Here is a 17,659-nt window from a genome sequence, read left to right as displayed (position 1 = left end):
TCTGTCGTCGTTGACACTGTAGAGGGAGAGGATGTTGTCTGATCCCTGGTATCCTCTTTCTACAATACAACTGCACTCATGTATTAACAGGGTTCTTCATTCATAAGAACAAGAAGGGTAGGACGGGTCCTCAAAATTACAGACCAATATCCTTAACATCGGTTTGTTGCAGGATTCTCGAACATTTTCTCAGTTTGAATATAATGAATTTCCTTGAGACAAAAAAGTTGCTGTCCATGCATCAGCACAGCTTTAGAAAGAATCGTTCCTGCGAAACGAAACTCGCCCTTTTTTCACATGATATCTTGCGAACCATGAATGAAGAGTATCAGACGGATGCCGCATTCCTTGACTTCCGGAAAGCATTTGACTCGGCGCCCCACTGCAGACTCCTAACTAAGGTACGAGCATATGGGAGTGGTGGATCGAAGACTTCTTAAGTAATAGAAGCCAGTACGTTGTCCTCGATGGTGAGTGTTCATCGGAGGTGAGGGTATCATCTGGAGTGCCCCAGGGAAGTGTGGTACGTCCGCTGTTGTTTTCTATCTACATAAATGATCTTCTGGGTAGGGTGGATAGCAATGAGCAGCTGTTTGCTGATGCTGTGGTCTATGGGAAGGTGTCGTCGTTGAGAGTCTGTAAGATGATAAGAGATGACTTGGACAGGATTTGTGATTGGTGTAAAGAATGACAGTTAACTCTAAATATAGAGAAATGTAAATTAATGCAGATACATAGGAAAAAGAATCCCGTAATGTTTGATTACTCCATTAGTAGTGTAGCGCTTGACACAGTCACGTCGATTAAATATTTGGGCGTAACATTGCAGAGCGATATGAAGTGGGACAAGCATGTAATGGCAGTTGTGGGGAAGGCGGGGAGTCGTCATCGGTTCGTTGGTAGAATTTTGGGAACATGTGGTTCATTTGTAAAGGAGACCGCTTATAAAACACTAATACCACCTATTCTTGAGTACTGCTCGATCGTTTGGGATCCCTATCAGGTCAGATTGAGGGAGGACATAGAAGCAATTCAGAGGCGGGGTGCTAGATTTGTTACTGGTAGGTTTGATCATCACGTGAGTTTTACGAAAATGCTTCAGGAAATCGGATGGGAGTCTCTGGAGGAAAGGGGGCGTTCTTTTCGTGTGTCGCTACTGAAGAAATTTAGAGAACCAGCATTTGAGGCTGACTGCAGTACAATTTTACTGCCGCCAACTTATATTTCGCGGAAAGACCACAAAGAGAAGAGGGATTTGGGCTCGTACAGAGGCATATAGGCAGTCATTTTTCCCTCGTACTGTTTGGTAGTTGAACGGGGAGAGAACATGCTAGTTGGGGTACAAGGTACCCTCCGCCATGCACTGTACGGTGGATTGCGGAGTATGTATGTAGATGTAGAACAAGAAGCTGCTTATCTTGAAGCAAGTTGTTGTACAAGCTCTTTCGTACTAGTCCACATTAGCGTCACTGATGAAGTAAAAGTCCCCCCATAAACAATACCCTCTTATAGCCAGTGATCTCAACTGACCGATGCTAACTAGAGTAGCGTCGAGCTGATCACTGAGCTGACTGCGACTGACTGCGACTGACTGGATGTGACTGAATTGCCCCTCCAGAGGCGATGTGAATACTGGCTGTCGAGAGAGCGTTGGTCACGCATTGCCTGCGAGTCTGTCTTTGGCATCTATTCTGATAGGTGCACTTGCTCCAGCACCTGCTAACGATCATCTCACAACGTCATTCCCGATCTGTGTGCTGGCGACAGCTTCCAGCAGCACATGCTCCGTCTAGTTTTAGCTGTGGTTGTTCCTTTGTTTTTCTATTTCACAATCGCATAATGGAAAGTGAACAACTAGAAAGTGGTTGAAATGTCGGTGATAGGCTTGTTGCTCATTTCGACTTCGAATGACAAATTCACATTTGACGTCGGTGAGCTCTCCTGAAGGGTCCAGTCCGCTGTTCTTGCTTCTGTACTGACAACCCAATGCTCGCTGCCTGCTTTTATAGTAGCACATCCGCCTCTTGTGACTCCTAGCGGTGAATCCCGCCTTACGTAGTTTTTTCTGATAGCTTTGGTCAGATAGTGTACCTGTGTAGCACGACATTTGAAAGGCTTTTATTCTCAGTGTGTACAGTTGCTACTACCTGGTGCAGTATTGATAAATGTAGAAGTGCTGAACACCTGTTGTGCGAGAGACCGCGTGTCGGTAATACAACCTGTTTCCCCGGCACAGTGCTTCCGGCGTAAGATGGTGGTGCAGCTGGGCTCCCGCGACGTGGGCCCCGACGCGCGGGTGCGGGGGCAGCTGCGGCTCTGCGGGCCCTCCCGCGCCCCCGCCGTCTTCACCGTGGTGGGCGTGCTGCTGGCCGCCATCGGCGCCTGCCTCGCGCCCTTCTGGCCCTCGCTCTTCAACTACGTCCTCTCCACGGTAAGCCAGACCTCACAACTAATGCACCTCAGCTCTCTGTACTGTCTGTCGCCGGGAAACAGCTGGCGCCGCTACCTGCCGTAGGTGGCTGAAACCGCGTGCAGCACCTCGCTCACAGGGGTGACGCTGCACATGTACTCGTGTCCGTGAAATACATGAAATGTATTCGAAACTGCAAATATGGACAATCATCAGTTGTATAATGGAATGACAATGAAAATTTGTGCTGGACCAGGACTCGAACCCATATTTCCCGATTTCGCGAGCACTTGCCTTACAACTAGACTATCCAAGCATGACTCATCGCCACACCCAAACTTCCATAAGTCGTCAACCATGTCTCTACATCTTCTACTCGTACATCCAGTATATACAGGGGAGACATTTTACTTGGAAGCAGCGTGCCCGGTTTCGGGCGGATAAATGCGATACTGCAATGCCTGTGTTATTTCGGATTACGATGCAGTGTTCCTTTGGACACACATGTAGAAGTTTGGGTCTGGCTGTGAGTCGTGCTCGGATAGCCCAATTGGTAAGGCAACCACTCGCGATAAGCGTGAAATCAGGGTTCGAGTCCCGGTTCGGCACCAGTTTTCACTGTCGTCATTCCATTCTGGAGCTAATCGTTGCCCACATTCGCAACTGCGAACACATTTCATGTGTTTCATGACGGGTGTAGTCGCCGCTGCAAGTCCAAAAAAACATTGCTCGTAATTCGGAATGGCACAGGCACTACAATATCGTACTAATGTCCAATACCAATAAACACCACCATAGTACTTGTACATGTACTCTTGCATTCAAAGAACAAGTAATGTTCTTCTGTACTTCAAAACCCTTATTTAACTTAACGCAGTTTCTTTTTTTTCAACGAGACGTAAGCCAGTTGATTCATAGAATACCTTTGTCAATCAGTTTGAATGTAAAACTATACTTCAGAATGTAATGTTTGATGGTTTTAATCATACTTAACAAACAGAACGCAAAAACGTGTGATGAATAATTCAGACCATGTCGGATAGGTAGGAAATTTTAATGACAGCAAAGAAATCACAGGCTTCAATTTTGGCTCCAGTCCTGTTTCTTACATAATTGAATGACATTAAGGAACAAAATTGGTGCTTTTGCATATAATACTACTGTTAAAATAATTCCCATTAGAGAGATCAACAGAAGTCTTGGTAAATGATATCTTCAAATTGGTTCTCTAAAAATTTGCTCTCCCTACATTTTAGAAAAAAAACTAAATTTAGTTCTGTACAACAGAGTCATATCAACAATTGATATAGCATATCAGTAGCAATCAGTAAATACGGTTCAATGCTCCAAAGTTTTGGACGTATACGTGATGATGAAAACTTGAAATGGAAGAATCATACTCCTGAGTTACTCGAAAAATTGGTTTTGCTCTTGGTATAATCGCTAATGCTGGAAACAAACGTATAGAACTCCTGACATTCTGCGTATCTCGACCCAAAAATGTCGTAAGAAATAATTTTTTGCGTAACTCATCACTTAGAAATAACGTATCGATTGAACAAATTCGAGCAGTGAGAATACTTTATGGTGCTCACCCACGGGCATCATGTAGGCAGTTTGAGAGGAACTGTTGTACGTATCTACAACACTAGAGCGTAAAATGACCTTCATTACCCATTGTTAAAGCTGTCAGTTCAATAGGCATAACGAAAATATTAAATCATTTTCCGAACAACATAAATCTTTAGACAGGTACCGAAGAAAGTTTTAAACCTAATTGAAAATCATTTCTTGTGGATGAGTCCTTCTGTTCTGTAGACCAATTTCTACTTAAAAACTGGTACCCAGTAAAAAAATTACGTTTAATCAAGAAATGAAGTGCGGTTGCAAGAGTAGGACTAAAAATGTGTTCATTAATCTTAACGCTAATTTTGTATATAGATCTTGTAAACTGACTCCTTCCACATCATTTCGATGAAAGAACCGTTAAAATTATGTGTGGAACATGTCACCACCTAACTCCCAAGACGTTTCTCAAGACCCTTTTCAGAATATAGTGATAACTGGCTTTGTATTCAATGTTAACAAATTACTCTTTTTGTGAAACGGTTTCCTTTCTCATAGTTAGTCTGCGTTTTATATCCCCTCTACGTCGGCTGTCGTCTGTTATTTCGTTGCCATAATGGACGATAGGTCATGTGAATTCATGAAAAGTGAAACTTCAACCACCACAGTATGTCCACTTGGGAGAAGTGGCGACGTACAGTCGCTCTCCAACGCTCTGTATTCCACTTCAACTCGACTACGGATCTAGAACAGTACTGGGTGTATTGGCTCCGTCGGGTGTCGACATTATGCCTCGCGGGTATGGAGTAGCGCTTTGAAAAGTAAAGAAAGAGGAGCACATTTTAATGCACAATCAACGACGTGGGCACTAGAGTCGGAAAAGGTGTCGGTCAAGGTGTGGGAACGGAAATAGGAAATACTAACTTCGAATAAATGATTACTGGTGGATGGCCATAGACATTGTCACCAATATTCTTTCTCAGCCTCATGATGCCAATGAAGGAGCTACTTGACCGAGTAGTGGTGGCTGCAGGTCACGAAAACTGACATGGGCTGGGAGATGGGTGCTATGTGCTGATCCCTCCCCCCCCCCCCCCCCCCGCCCTTCCATAATGCATCCATGGTGTGTGTGTGTTTGTGTGTGTGTTTGTGTGTGTGTTTGTGTGTGTGTTTGTGTGTTTGTGTTTGTGTGTGTGTTTGTGTGTTTGTGTGTGTGTGTTTGTGTTTGTGTGTGTGTGTTTGTGTTTGTGTGTGTGTGTTTGTGTGTGTGTGTGTGTGTTTGTGTGTGTGTGTGTGTGTTTGTGTGTGTGTGTGTGTTTGTGTGTGTGTGTGTTTGTGTGTGTGTGTGTGTGTGTGTGTGTTTGTGTGTGTGTGTGTTTGTGTGTGTGTGTGTGTGTTTGTGTGTGTGTGTGTTTGTGTGTGTGTTTGTGTGTGTGTGTTTGTGTGTGTGTGTGTGTTTGTGTGTGTGTGTGTGTTTGTGTGTGTGTGTGTTTGTGTGTGTGTGTGTTTGTGTGTGTGTGTGTTTGTGTGTGTGTGTGTTTGTGTGTGTGTGTGTTTGTGTGTGTGTGTGTTTGTGTGTGTGTGTGTTTGTGTGTGTGTGTGTGTTTGTGTGTGTGTGTGTTTGTGTGTGTGTGTTTGTGTGTGTGTGTTTGTGTGTGTGTGTTTGTGTGTGTGTGTTTGTGTGTGTGTGTTTGTGTGTGTGTGTTTTTGTGTGTGTGTTTTTGTGTGTGTGTTTGTGTGTGTGTGTGTGTTTGTGTGTGTGTGTGTGTTTGCGTGTGTTTGTGTGTGTGTTTGCGTGTGTTTGTGTGTGTGTTTGCGTGTGTGTGTGTGTTTGCGTGTGTGTGTGTGTTTGCGTGTGTGTGTGTGTTTGCGTGTGTGTGTGTGTTTGCGTGTGTTTGTGTGTTTGCGTGTGTTTGTGTGTGCGTGTGTTTGTGTGTGTGTTTGCGTGTGTTTGTGTGTGTGTTTGCGTGTGTTTGCGTGTGTGTTTGTGTGTGTTTGCGTGTGTTTGTGTGTTTGCGTGTGTTTGTGTGTGTTTGCGTGTGTTTGTGTGTGTTTGCGTGTGTTTGCGTGTGTTTGCGTGTGTTTGTGTGTGTTTGTGTGTGTTTGCGTGTGTTTGCGTGTGTTTGCGTGTTTGCGTGTTTGCCTGTGTTTGTGTGTTTGCGTGTGTTTGTGTGTGTTTGTGTCATATCTCCACACTAGGCATGACCTGTGCTACCGCAACAATGCCAACTCGTCGCAGTGTATAATTAGTTAACCAGACATCTTCATGGCTGTGAGCAGGAACTGTCGGCCGGGTCAATGAGCATAAGATGTCAGGTGTAGCGCGTAGGGGTACCTGAAGCAGTCCCCGAAGTCTTCCCTTTACATCTTTCGAGCACAAAAAAAATGTTGGATGGAGAAGAGGTGCCATCAAACTGTGCTCCGACGCCAATCCAGATCGTATAAAATACAGTACACACAACCTTACAGCGTTCACTCTCTCGTTGTCTTCTCTGCCCCTGACCTGTGTTTTGTTGAACTATGTTTATAATGCTTTTTTCCGTTCAAAGTTTGTTTAGCATTCCTTGTCTTTTTCAAATTTCTTTTTAAGTTTGGCCATGACAATTACGTGTAACACTGGACTCGCATTCGGGAGGACGACAGTTCAATCCCGTCTCCAGCCATCCTGATTTAGGTTTACCGTGATTTCCCTAAATAGTTTCAGGTAAATGCCGGGATGGTTCCTTTAAAAACGACACGGCCGCTTTCCTTCCCAATCCTTCCTTAACCCGAGCTTGCGCTCCGTCTCTAATGACCTCGTTGTCGACGGGACGTTAAACACTAACCACCACCACCACAGTTACGTGTATTTCTCTCAGTTGATGTGAAAAAAAGATTAATTCCGCGCTGCGACACTGAAGTCAACGCGATGTCAACCGGCCGGCGCGTCATCCTCGACCCATGCTGCGTCACACGGATGCGGCGAGGGGCTACGCCAGTGTTTTCCTGGCTGTTGTCCGCTTCTCCAACCTTCGAGTTGTTGCTCCTCATTCATGCAGCTCATCACTTGGCATCAGCGCGCTGAGTGGATCCAGTCCCAGCCCTCGCAGCGTCCCATACTACGGAGGCGCACCAACCCATAAGACTCACATTATATGACATAACGAGTGCCACGGGTGTCACTGTCACTCTGACAGTGACAGAAAGGAGCAAAGCAAGCAGTGGAACCGTGATTAACCACCGCCGCAAAACGCAAAGCGCGAACTGTCGTCAGCCGACGTGACGCTGAGAGTTCGTTGTAACTGCTGTGCTGATCTGCTAACAGAATCTGCGTGGAAGACGCAGACGCTGGAACATACAGGTACGACCGAAATGCCCCGTCAAAACGGAATGTTTTGGGTAACTGCCCGAGGTGTGTGTTACCTGCCGCCTAGGCCGACCATATTTTCTATCACACCATGTATGTTTCTGAAGCGGTACTCTGTGACTGGTTTTCCATTCCTCGGGTGATGAAACCATTTCGTGCAGGCATTTTCAGAATGACGAAGAGGTGAATTCCGACGTAGAGGGTGCTCACAACTAAGCTTTCGCTACGTGACAGTGTAGACAGGAAATTATTTGTCGTATCGATACACAACTTTACAGGAAATATTTTCAGTGTGTCCACTGTCCGATTTCCTTTCTTAAAGGGAACCTCCCCATCGCACCTCCCCCTCACATTTAGTTATAATTTGGCACAGTGGATAGACCTTGAAAAACTAAACACAGATCAATCGATAAAACAGGAAGAAGTTGTGTGTCCGCAGCTCGTGGTTGTCCGGTAGCGTTCTCGCTTCCCACGCCAGAGTTCCCGGGTTCGATTCCCGGCGGGGTCAGGGATTTTCTCTGCAAGGTGATGACTGGGTGTTGTGTGCTGTCGTTAGGTTAGTTAGGTTAGTTAGGTTTAAGTAGTTTTAAGTTCTAAGGGACTGATGACCTTAGATGTTAAGTCCCATAGTGCTCAGAGCCATTTTTGAAGTTGTGTGGAACTATGAAAAAATAAGCAAAATATACAAACTCAGTAGTCCATGTGCAAGATGTGCAACATCAAGGATAATGTGAGCTCTGGAGAGCAGTAGTGCCGTGGTTAGCGTGAGCAGCTGCCGAATGAGAGGTCCTTGGTTCAAGTCTTTCCTCGAGTGAAAAGATTATTTTCTTTATTTTCGCAAAGTTATGATCTGTCCGTTCGTTCATTGACTTCTCTGTGCACTGTAATAAGTTTAGTGTCTGTGTTTTGCGACCGTACCGCAAAACCGTGCGATTAGTAGACGAAAGCACGTGCCTGTCCAATGGGAACCGAAAACATTTGATCGCAAGGTCAAAGGTCAACCGATTCCTCCACAGGAAAATGTCTGATATATTCTATACGACACTGGTAACGGCATGTGCGTCACATGACAGTAATATGTTGTGACCCACCTAACTTGTGCACTTGGAGAATCGGTAAAAAGATACTTCTACCTTGCCCGATTTAGGTTTTCTTGTGGATGTGATACACTCCCAAAAAAGTGGCGAAAACATAAGAGTTTGTCACATAAACTGCAACAAATGAATGCAACAGTTTCACAGTGGCACAGTTTTCCCTGTGCTCTGTCAAAACATATGTTTTTAACGTTTCCAAATTTTTCCGTGCATAGACCCTCAAATCCTGCATATGTCCAAGCAAATCTGAACATGTCCTGGAATTCTGGAGAGCGAAGTTGATTTATGTAAAAGAATTAAACTTTTCATTCGAGGGAAGACTTGAACCAAGGACCTCTCGTTCCGCAGCTGCTCACGCTAGCCACGGGACCACTGCGCTTCTGAGCTCACATTATCCTTGATGTTGCTTATCTGGCACATGGTCTACTCAGTTTGTATATTTTGCTTATTTTTTCATAGTTCCTCACAACTTCCTGTTTTCTCGATTGATCTGTGTTCAGTTTTTCAAGGCCTATTCACTGTGCCAACTTACAACTAAATCTGAGAGGGCGTGCGATGGGGAGGTTCCCTTGTTAGTAGTGCGTCACGACTTCACGTTAGGGGCACGTTCCATATGCCGTCGTAGGGTTGAAACACAAAGCACCACAGTGCACAAGGTGAACAGCGTTGCTCGTAAAGCTGTTTATGGAAACAAGAGCAATAGCGATGCTGGATTTCACTAGTATCGACGCATTAAGCGGATATGCAGAGCTCCTCAATGTTTCCAGAGTGTATCATTGTCCGACGATCACCCCTTTTCCATGGGGGTCCTCTCATGTAGCGAAAGTACAGCCACCTTCTGGAACATTTGACGGGCAGCTGAAATGTAAGCCTAAATCAAGGTCTCCGCCTAGTAATCCGTAGTCGAGAAAAAATATTACACTGAAGGCTGAATATGTAGAGGGGGGGGGGGGGGCGGGCGGCTATCGCTTCTCTAACACTGAAGTCTCGATGTATTAGTTAAACTCTGGCAATGCCCCACCGAAGCTGAAAGAAAAAAAACACATAGATGAAACTCTAACAATGCATTATTCTCTTTCCACAACAAAGCCTAGATTCCCGAAGTTTGTACCCATTTTAACAGGATGTGCCTACTGGCGCTGTACTAACATAGTAGACAGGGATTCTCACTGGGATATGAACAAATGTGAAATCGAAGACCAAGTAAGCAGGTTCGGGCCTTAAGTACGACTTCCCTTGTGAACGCTGTCGGTTGCAAACCATGAAACTTACTTGCAGACTCTGCTTTTGTGCGCCACTGATACAGGTCAATATAACTCTGAAAAAAGGTGACTTCTCGTCACGAAGAAACACGAGAGGACATAATTCCACGAGAAATAATTGCAGGTAAGTGCTGGAATATTTCCCTGAGTTAGAAAGGTATTGTATCTTACCTCGTCACAATTAGAACTGATGTAAGGTTGTGTTAGGAGTGGCTACATTACCAGGAAATCGTGAGGATACTTTATATCGACTTCGTTTGTAACTCAAAAGTATAATATGTGCCGCTGTGCATGTGCCGCTGTGCATGTGTCTACATGTCTACCCGCCAGTGTACGGAGGTAGGTTTACGGAGAAATTTGTCTACATTTCCAGTATAAGTATTTATCGTTAAAACTTAGCTTCCTCTGTTCCTTATTTATTACTGAATCATCAACACGTAGTGAATATTTCTGCATACGTGTATTTTCCGGAGTCCATATCTAGAGCAATCCTCTACTGAAACACAGTTTTTAATATATTTCACTTGTGTTCGGTAGCAGTCAGTGTGTTTCCATCTCGTCTTTTCCTTTCATAGTTAATGGAGAAGACTGGCCACTCTTTTTTACTTTAATAGATAAAATTATGGAAAAGTAATACAGAATGGCCATTCGTAGAGTTTCTACAATCTGTTCACGCTGTAGTTGACAGCTCTGTGAAAGAAAAAAAAATGGATTATTTTTGAGGAACAGTCCGAACGACTAGATTTTCTCACAAGCCTAAAGAAATATAGTGACACCAACGCTCACAAATCAAAATTAACACCTTGCGCATAATAAACGATGAAGACTCAAAGGGTTCTCCGCATATTTTTCGCAGAATCTCTGAAGTTAGTCTCCTTAGTTTAGGCGTAGTTCACTCACTTAAAGAAGGCATTGAACGTGACCTTGCCTTTATCTGATACAGCGCGAAATACCTGCTAGAAAGGCGACACCTGCTCAATCGCTACTTCGCCCGCAACCTTGGGGGAAATCGCGGTACTGCAATAACCTGTCGCTGTTACGTGCTGCTCCAGTACTCTCATTACTAAAAAGAAAACTGTTTCGTAATTAATGGTCTATCTCACGGACCCCGTTCTAGACCTCTTTACCACAGAAAACATTAATTCATCAGTAATTGAACATCGAACACAGGACATTCGTGTTAGTAGTGCTAAACAATAGAAGACACAGGCTATCTACTGCAAAGTGGAGGGGGGGTTGATGATGTTGATGACTGCCACATGCTACTATTTTTGCCCTTCAGTCCGAAGGCTGATTTGAAGCAGCCTTCCACGTCTCTGTTCTCTGCAATGCCACTGTTCTCTACAAAGTACTGCAAACTACGTCCATTTATATTTGCGCTCTCTCTCTCTCTCTCTCCCCCTTTCTCCCTCTCCCTCTCCCTTTTCCTCCCCCACACCCACCATCTCCCTCCCACCCAATAATTTTCTTACTCCGACACTTCCCTGTATTACCAAATTAACTACGCCTTGGTACCATAGGTTGTAGGTACAGCGATAATGAATATCACAGTAGGTAGTTAAGCTGCAATGGCAATAACAGAAGTGGGACAGATATAAACTTCCCGGCGGGGTCAGGGATTTTCTCTGCCTCGTGATGGCTGGGTGTTGTGTGCTGTCCTTAGCTTAGTTAGGTTTAAGTAGTTCTAAGTTCTAGGTGACTGATGACCATAGATGTTAAGTCCCATAGTGCTCAGAGCCATTTTTTTTGAACAGATATAAACAAAATAATAGTAAAAGCAAAAAACCGTGGGTAACAGAAGTAGTACTTAAATGATCGATGAGAGGAAGGGGTACAAAAATATTCAGGGAAAGACAGAAATACAGCAGCATAAATCCCTTTGAAATGGAGTAAATAAAAAGGCAAACGGAAACTACGCAGGAAAAATGTTAATAAATCTAAAAATATATGAGCCATGGTGGATAATAGACAGCGACCGCTCAAATATTTACCGAGGAAAATCGCCAAACAACTGTACGTTTCGAGAAATTATTTTATTTAGACAGTCAGTTTCGACATGTGTTATGCTCTCTGCATGCCCATATGCTCTCTAGATATATCGGCACTTGCATAAATGAAGCCATCTATTTCTGGATTCTGTGATTTCGTTTTATGGGTGTTTACGTAAGACTTGTGGAGTGCATAGGGGCTTGTAGTTGGCACCATTGATACGCCGAAACTGGTTGACTAAATAAAATAACTTTTGAAAACGTATGGCTGTTTTTCGCTTTTCTTTCGTATATGTACGCCTGAATGACTGATTCAACGTACAGAAAAGGCAAAACAATATTTGCGGAAACAGAAAGCAATGGTGTCAACATTAACTGCGAAGGAGGAATTCTGCCTTTATCACAGAAGCGAGCGTAGACAGGAGGAAGCCTCATGACATACGTAGATATGGATTGCATAGGGAACGCAATATTAAAGTCAGAGCTAAATAGAGTATGCGACAAATGAGGCAGAATGTGTGGCTTTTGGGATTTCTAAGCTGGCCTGAGGAAGTGGCATCCCAATGACTACTCAAGTTGGTGTGCAGAAGACATGAGAATGGAAATATCCAGGAATAATGTAAAGAATAGAAAAGAAAATGAATGTTAGGTGACGATTAGTTCCACTATATGAAGTTAAATGCACAGGAGGGGCATATCTGCTTGATAACGGAATCAAGTCGGAACAAAAATCAGAGGTTTATAGGATTTTTAATCTATAAAACTATTCGAAATCTTAGACTCGTGCACGATGTACGAAATTCTGAATAATGAAACGGAGTAAGCTATGCGAAAAGATTAGCAATGTTCAAAATGTTAAAGAATTGAATTCAATTACTGATCACTTCATTTTTTAATGTATATTATACACGGAAGTGGAGCTGACAAGTTCTGGAGTCTTGCGCTCTCATTCATAAGTAGGTAAGCAGGTAAGTACCCATTACTGTGCACTGTGATGTATCTAAGTGTGATGCACATTGAGATCTCTTATACTGGTATCGATAACTTTATTTTGAAGATTGTAAACTTATACAAAACTACACTATATGATTAAAAGTGTTTGTGCATTACTGCTTACATTCGATGGGAGTAGTAACATAGCAACGAATTTCGAAAAGTTATTTATAACATTTACATAATTTTTGGTTGTCGGTAAGTGAAGAATATATATGAGCTAATTTAAATAGTCTTTTTGCTAGCGACGTAAATAATTGGTTTCCTTCCTTACAAATGTAATCGATGTTCTTTGTGTCTCGGCGGGAAGAGAAGTTGTAAGAGTTGTGTGAAGTCGTTACTGAAGAACAGACGTGTTTCGTTGGAGTTTGCTGCTCTTGGGTGCAGATAGCAGTTACTGTGATAAACTAGTCTTTTAAAGCGTTTTACGAATACAAAAGTTAAGTGTGAACATTTATTATTTCATAGTTAGTTACCCATCGAACTCAAACAATCCTGGAAAGTTTCAGATTTCTTGTACAGCGAAATAAAGACACAACAAACTCACTCCGGAGTGAAAGAAGCCTACATAACAAACCTACAAAGTAAAAGATATGAAGTGTATTTGAGCATGTCCACTTTTACATTCAAAACTGATATAAATCTGTAGTTCCTTTGGTCAACGGTGGTTTGACCTTTTATTGAAAGTGACACGTTATAGCACGTAGCTTTCTTAAAGTGTACTTTCATTAATTGTTACAGTAAATTTTATGCTAATAAATCTCGTGAAGTTGCACAACACAAATTGAAACGGTCAACAGAGAATTTTCATAGTTAAAGCAAGAAGCGATAATTTGCTGTCCTTCCGTTTACTCGGTATCCATATTTGGAATCTGTTGTGTACTGGGTAATGATCTTAGAACCAGAACCCTGGTCATACGAAATTAGCTTTGAGAAGCTAGGTAGAAAAGCTTTTTCATTTATTCATCTCTTAACACAACTGTCACCTACAAACACTGAAATACATCCACATATGGCGTTGTGCAGAGTATAACACCCAAGAAAAGACTGGATTTGGCAGGCAAGTTGAAGACGGCGCTGCCGAGGATGCTCCTTTCGCTAATGAGTTTTGCGGTGCAAGACTGCCACGGCGGACGTGTGACTTACATAATGCTCTCGAGTCTAGGCGAAGGCCGGTCAAGTGGGGCGACGCGCGCCTGGCCGTGCAGATCTAAGGCCACACGCTGTCCGACATGTGGCGCGTGTGGTACGGGTAACGTCGCACTCCGTACAAGGTCTTCATTCGTAGTGTACGAGTAGCTTCTGCTCACTACTATTCCAGCGCGCTATTGCATCATATTGGAGCTAAATAATAAAAATGTATTTCCTTTATTTTTTACTTCAGCCCCGTCCCTACAGTCGGATCGATTCCATTAACTGGACTGACCTAATGATGCACGACATGCGGTCTCCAAATAGACTCATTCTGCTCACTTATTGTAATATTGATGCATATAAAAGTCAATCTGACGTACCATAACATCAGTTTTGATATACTTCGAACGAGGCCATCTGTCACACCAGTATTAGACATTCTTCAGGAGTACCACATTCAATACACCATCTGGGCTGTCCTAAAGGGGTATTTAAGTAGATAGATACATACATACAATATCGTGTAGATGCCCTGCGAACACGCAGAAGCGCCACAGAACGACGTGGCATAGACTTGAATAATGTCTGAAGTAGTGCTGGCGCCATGAATCCTGCAGGGCTGTCCATAAAACCATAGGAGTACGAGGGGGTGGAAATCTCCTGTTAGTACCACGTTGCAAGGCATCCCAGATATGCTCAATAATGTCAGAGGAGTTTGGTGGCGAGCGGTAGTGTTCTTGGAGCCACTCTGCAGCAATTCTGGTCGTGTGGGGTATCGCATTGTCCTGCTGGAATTTCCCAAGTCCGTCGGAGTACACAATGGACATGAATGGGTGCAGGTAATCAGACAGGATGCTTACGTATGTGTCACCTGTCGTATCTAGACGTATCAGGGGTCCCATATCACTCCAACCGCACACAACCATTACAGAGTCTCCACCAGCTTGAACAGTCCTCTGCTGACATGCAGGGTCCATGAGATTTTCTCCATACCCGTACGCGTCCATCTGCTCGATACAATTTGAAAAGAGACTCGTCCGTGCAGGCAACATGGTTCCAGTTATAAACAGTCCAATGTCGGTGTTGACGGGCCCAGGCGAGGCATAAAACTTCGTCGTGCAGTCATCAAGGGTATACGAGTGGGCCTTCGGTTCCGAAAGCCCATGTCAATGATGTTTCGCTGAATGGTTCGCACGCTGACACTTGTCGATGGCCCATCATTGAAGTCTGCCGCAATTTGGGAAAGGGTTGCGCTTTTGTTACCTCAAACAATTCTCTTCTTCAGTCGTATTTGCAGGATCTTTTTTCCGGCAAAAGCGATGTCGGAGATTTAGTGTTTTATCGGATTCCTGACGTTCAAGGACACTCGTGAAATGGTCGTACGGGTAAAATACCCACTTCACCGCTACCTCGGAGATGCTGTGTCCTATCGCTCGTGCGCCGACTATAACGCCACGTCCAAACTCACTTAAATCTTAATAACCTGTAACTGTAGCAGCAGTAACCGATCTAACAACTGCGTCAGACACTTGTCTTATGTAGGCGTTGCCGACTAGAGCGTCGTATTCTGCCTCTTTATATATATCTGTACTTGAATAGCATCCCTGTACCAGTTTCTTTGGCGCGTCAGTATAGATTGGAGAGCATTAGACGTCTCAACATCGACAAGGTTAATAAGGGTCGTAACACAGTGTAAATGAACAAGAATGGAGAACGGACTCCACCTGAGTGCGGCATGTACAATTGGTGATAACTCATGATGTAGGTACTACAGAGTATAAATAGTGTGCATTACGATTAATTTATTTCAAGAAATAGATCTGATGGAACAAAAGGTAGTATGATGGTGGAGTCGCTTAGGGAAATAGCTGGCAGGTCGGGTAAAACGACCAGTGTCTAACCAGAGATACAGACACAGCAGCTGAGCACACTGGCTTCACCCGGCTGCAGATCGTGACCGATGGCGACACGACTGAAGCCTCTAGGCAGGGGTCAGAGGCCATCCTTGGTTCCTACGTGTGGCTGGCCACATTAGTGAAGACAGACAGCCTCGCCCGCGGAGTTGAAGCAGCATCGTTCCCAGAATCGGTCTCAGTCCTCTGGTTTGGAGCCAAGTGGAAGGCTCAAATCAAAATGTCATGCGACTCTGATCTTGGATGCGGGTTTCTGGGCCTCTTCTACCATGTGTAGAATTGTGGGAGACTCCCATCCCCTATCCCACCCATTCATAAGCCAGTCGTGTACTACACACAGGAAATTCCTACTAGCGTGGTGTAGTACGTGTGACGTGCACATGTGGATTTTTATACAGATACATTCTGATATCACACACATTCCACCCATAATGGCATCAAGACGATATGTGGCAGAGAGAAGGCCAAAATACGAAACTTCTTTTTCCAAAATTGTTTTAACTACGAAAGGTCCTACTGTGGTTCCGCCTTTAAATCTTCACACAAGCACCAAAATAAGAAATACCGAAATAGGTGCCAAGAAAATGAAATTCGTCCGAAATTCAGGAGCGAAATGGCGGGTCGATCTGAAGGGATATCTCGTGCGCCGACTATAACGCCACGTCCAAACTCACTTAAATTCTACATTTCATTACACGAAAAAAAATGCACTTCTAACAATGCACTTCTAACAATGCACTTCTAACAATGCACTTCTAACAATGGACTTCTAACAATGGACTTCTAACAATGGACTTCTAACAATGGACTTCTAACAATGGACTTCTAACAATGCACTTCTAACAATGCACTTCTAACAATGCACTTCTAACAATGCACTTCTAACAATGCACTTCTAACAATGCACTTCTAACAATGCACTTCTAACAATGCACTTCTAACAATGCACTTCTAACAATGCACTTCTAACAATGCACTTCTAACAATGCACTTCTAACAATGCACTTCTAACAATGCACTTCTAACAATGCACTTCTAACAATGCACTTCTAACAATGCACTTCTAACAATGCACTTCTAACAATGCACTTCTAACAATGCACTTCTAACAATGCACTTCTAACAATGCACTTCTAACAATGGTCTACTGTAGGGCCCTAGAGGAGAGAAGTGTACTTAGGTATTTGGGAAAAAGCAGGACTTCAGGTTTTCAATAAGAGTTATCCAACACACACAAAACTATATACCTGCATCATTGACGTTGGGAAATTTGGGATACGTTTTATGCTTGCATATTATAACATTTCCTGTAACAATCAACATGCGTTTTCCAAACAACTATTGTGCCAACCCACACACCTTATGTCGCTTCCAGAAGGCTTGGCACACAGTTCCACAATGCCGCCTAGTGAACAAAATACGAGCTTGCCGTGTTTAAGGCAAGGTGTGTGACTGGATTGAAAACGTCCTAGTGAACAGAATTCAGGTTAGTACTGACAACAGAAAACTTGAGACGTAAAAGTAACTCCAGTCGTACTCAAAGATAGTGTTATAGACCTCACTCTTCACAATATGTACTATGATCCAGTAGATAACGTCGTACGTTCCATGATAGGGCCATTATACTTTGAAGATATGCAAATTTAGAATGCTTATGCCCCAGAGAACAATGTTGGAATTCTTACTCGCAGACACACACAATCCTGGGTTTCATTGTTTATAGCGTCCACTTATGCGAAGAGGACGTCTCCTTAGTGTTGTAATTCTACATTTGGTATGCAAAAACAGCTAAACCATCTGAGTCAGCATCTAAATCCTGATTCTCATTCCTACGTAACATGGTAATAGAGAGATTATGTAGCACAATGTTTGAACAAGAACAACAAGAACAGCATCCGTCGACCTACCATTACCAGCACCTGAAAATTAATTACATGCAAAGAAATGTCGCTC

At 43.5% G+C, this 17,659-nt stretch overlaps 1 protein-coding gene across 4 annotated transcripts in view; it reads left to right on the top strand.

The window, feature by feature from the left end:
- The window catches only part of LOC126278187 (protein croquemort-like), a 717,452-nt gene that overhangs the window by 557,349 nt on the left and 142,444 nt on the right, over positions 1–17,659 (top strand). For all 4 annotated transcript variants that reach the window (XM_049978100.1, XM_049978101.1, XM_049978099.1 and 1 more), the window contains exon 2: positions 2,237–2,431. In XM_049978100.1, coding sequence (XP_049834057.1) covers positions 2,252–2,431 — 180 coding nt within the window. In that variant the 5' untranslated portion in view covers positions 2,237–2,251. The remainder of the gene's footprint in view (positions 1–2,236; positions 2,432–17,659) is intronic.

Source organism: Schistocerca gregaria, chromosome 6, assembly GCF_023897955.1.
Source record: "Schistocerca gregaria isolate iqSchGreg1 chromosome 6, iqSchGreg1.2, whole genome shotgun sequence".
In the NCBI taxonomy this organism is placed as follows: Eukaryota; Metazoa; Arthropoda; class Insecta; order Orthoptera; family Acrididae; genus Schistocerca; species Schistocerca gregaria.
Note: the sequence above shows the minus strand (reverse complement) of the source record. Positions and strands in the feature narration are given on the sequence as shown.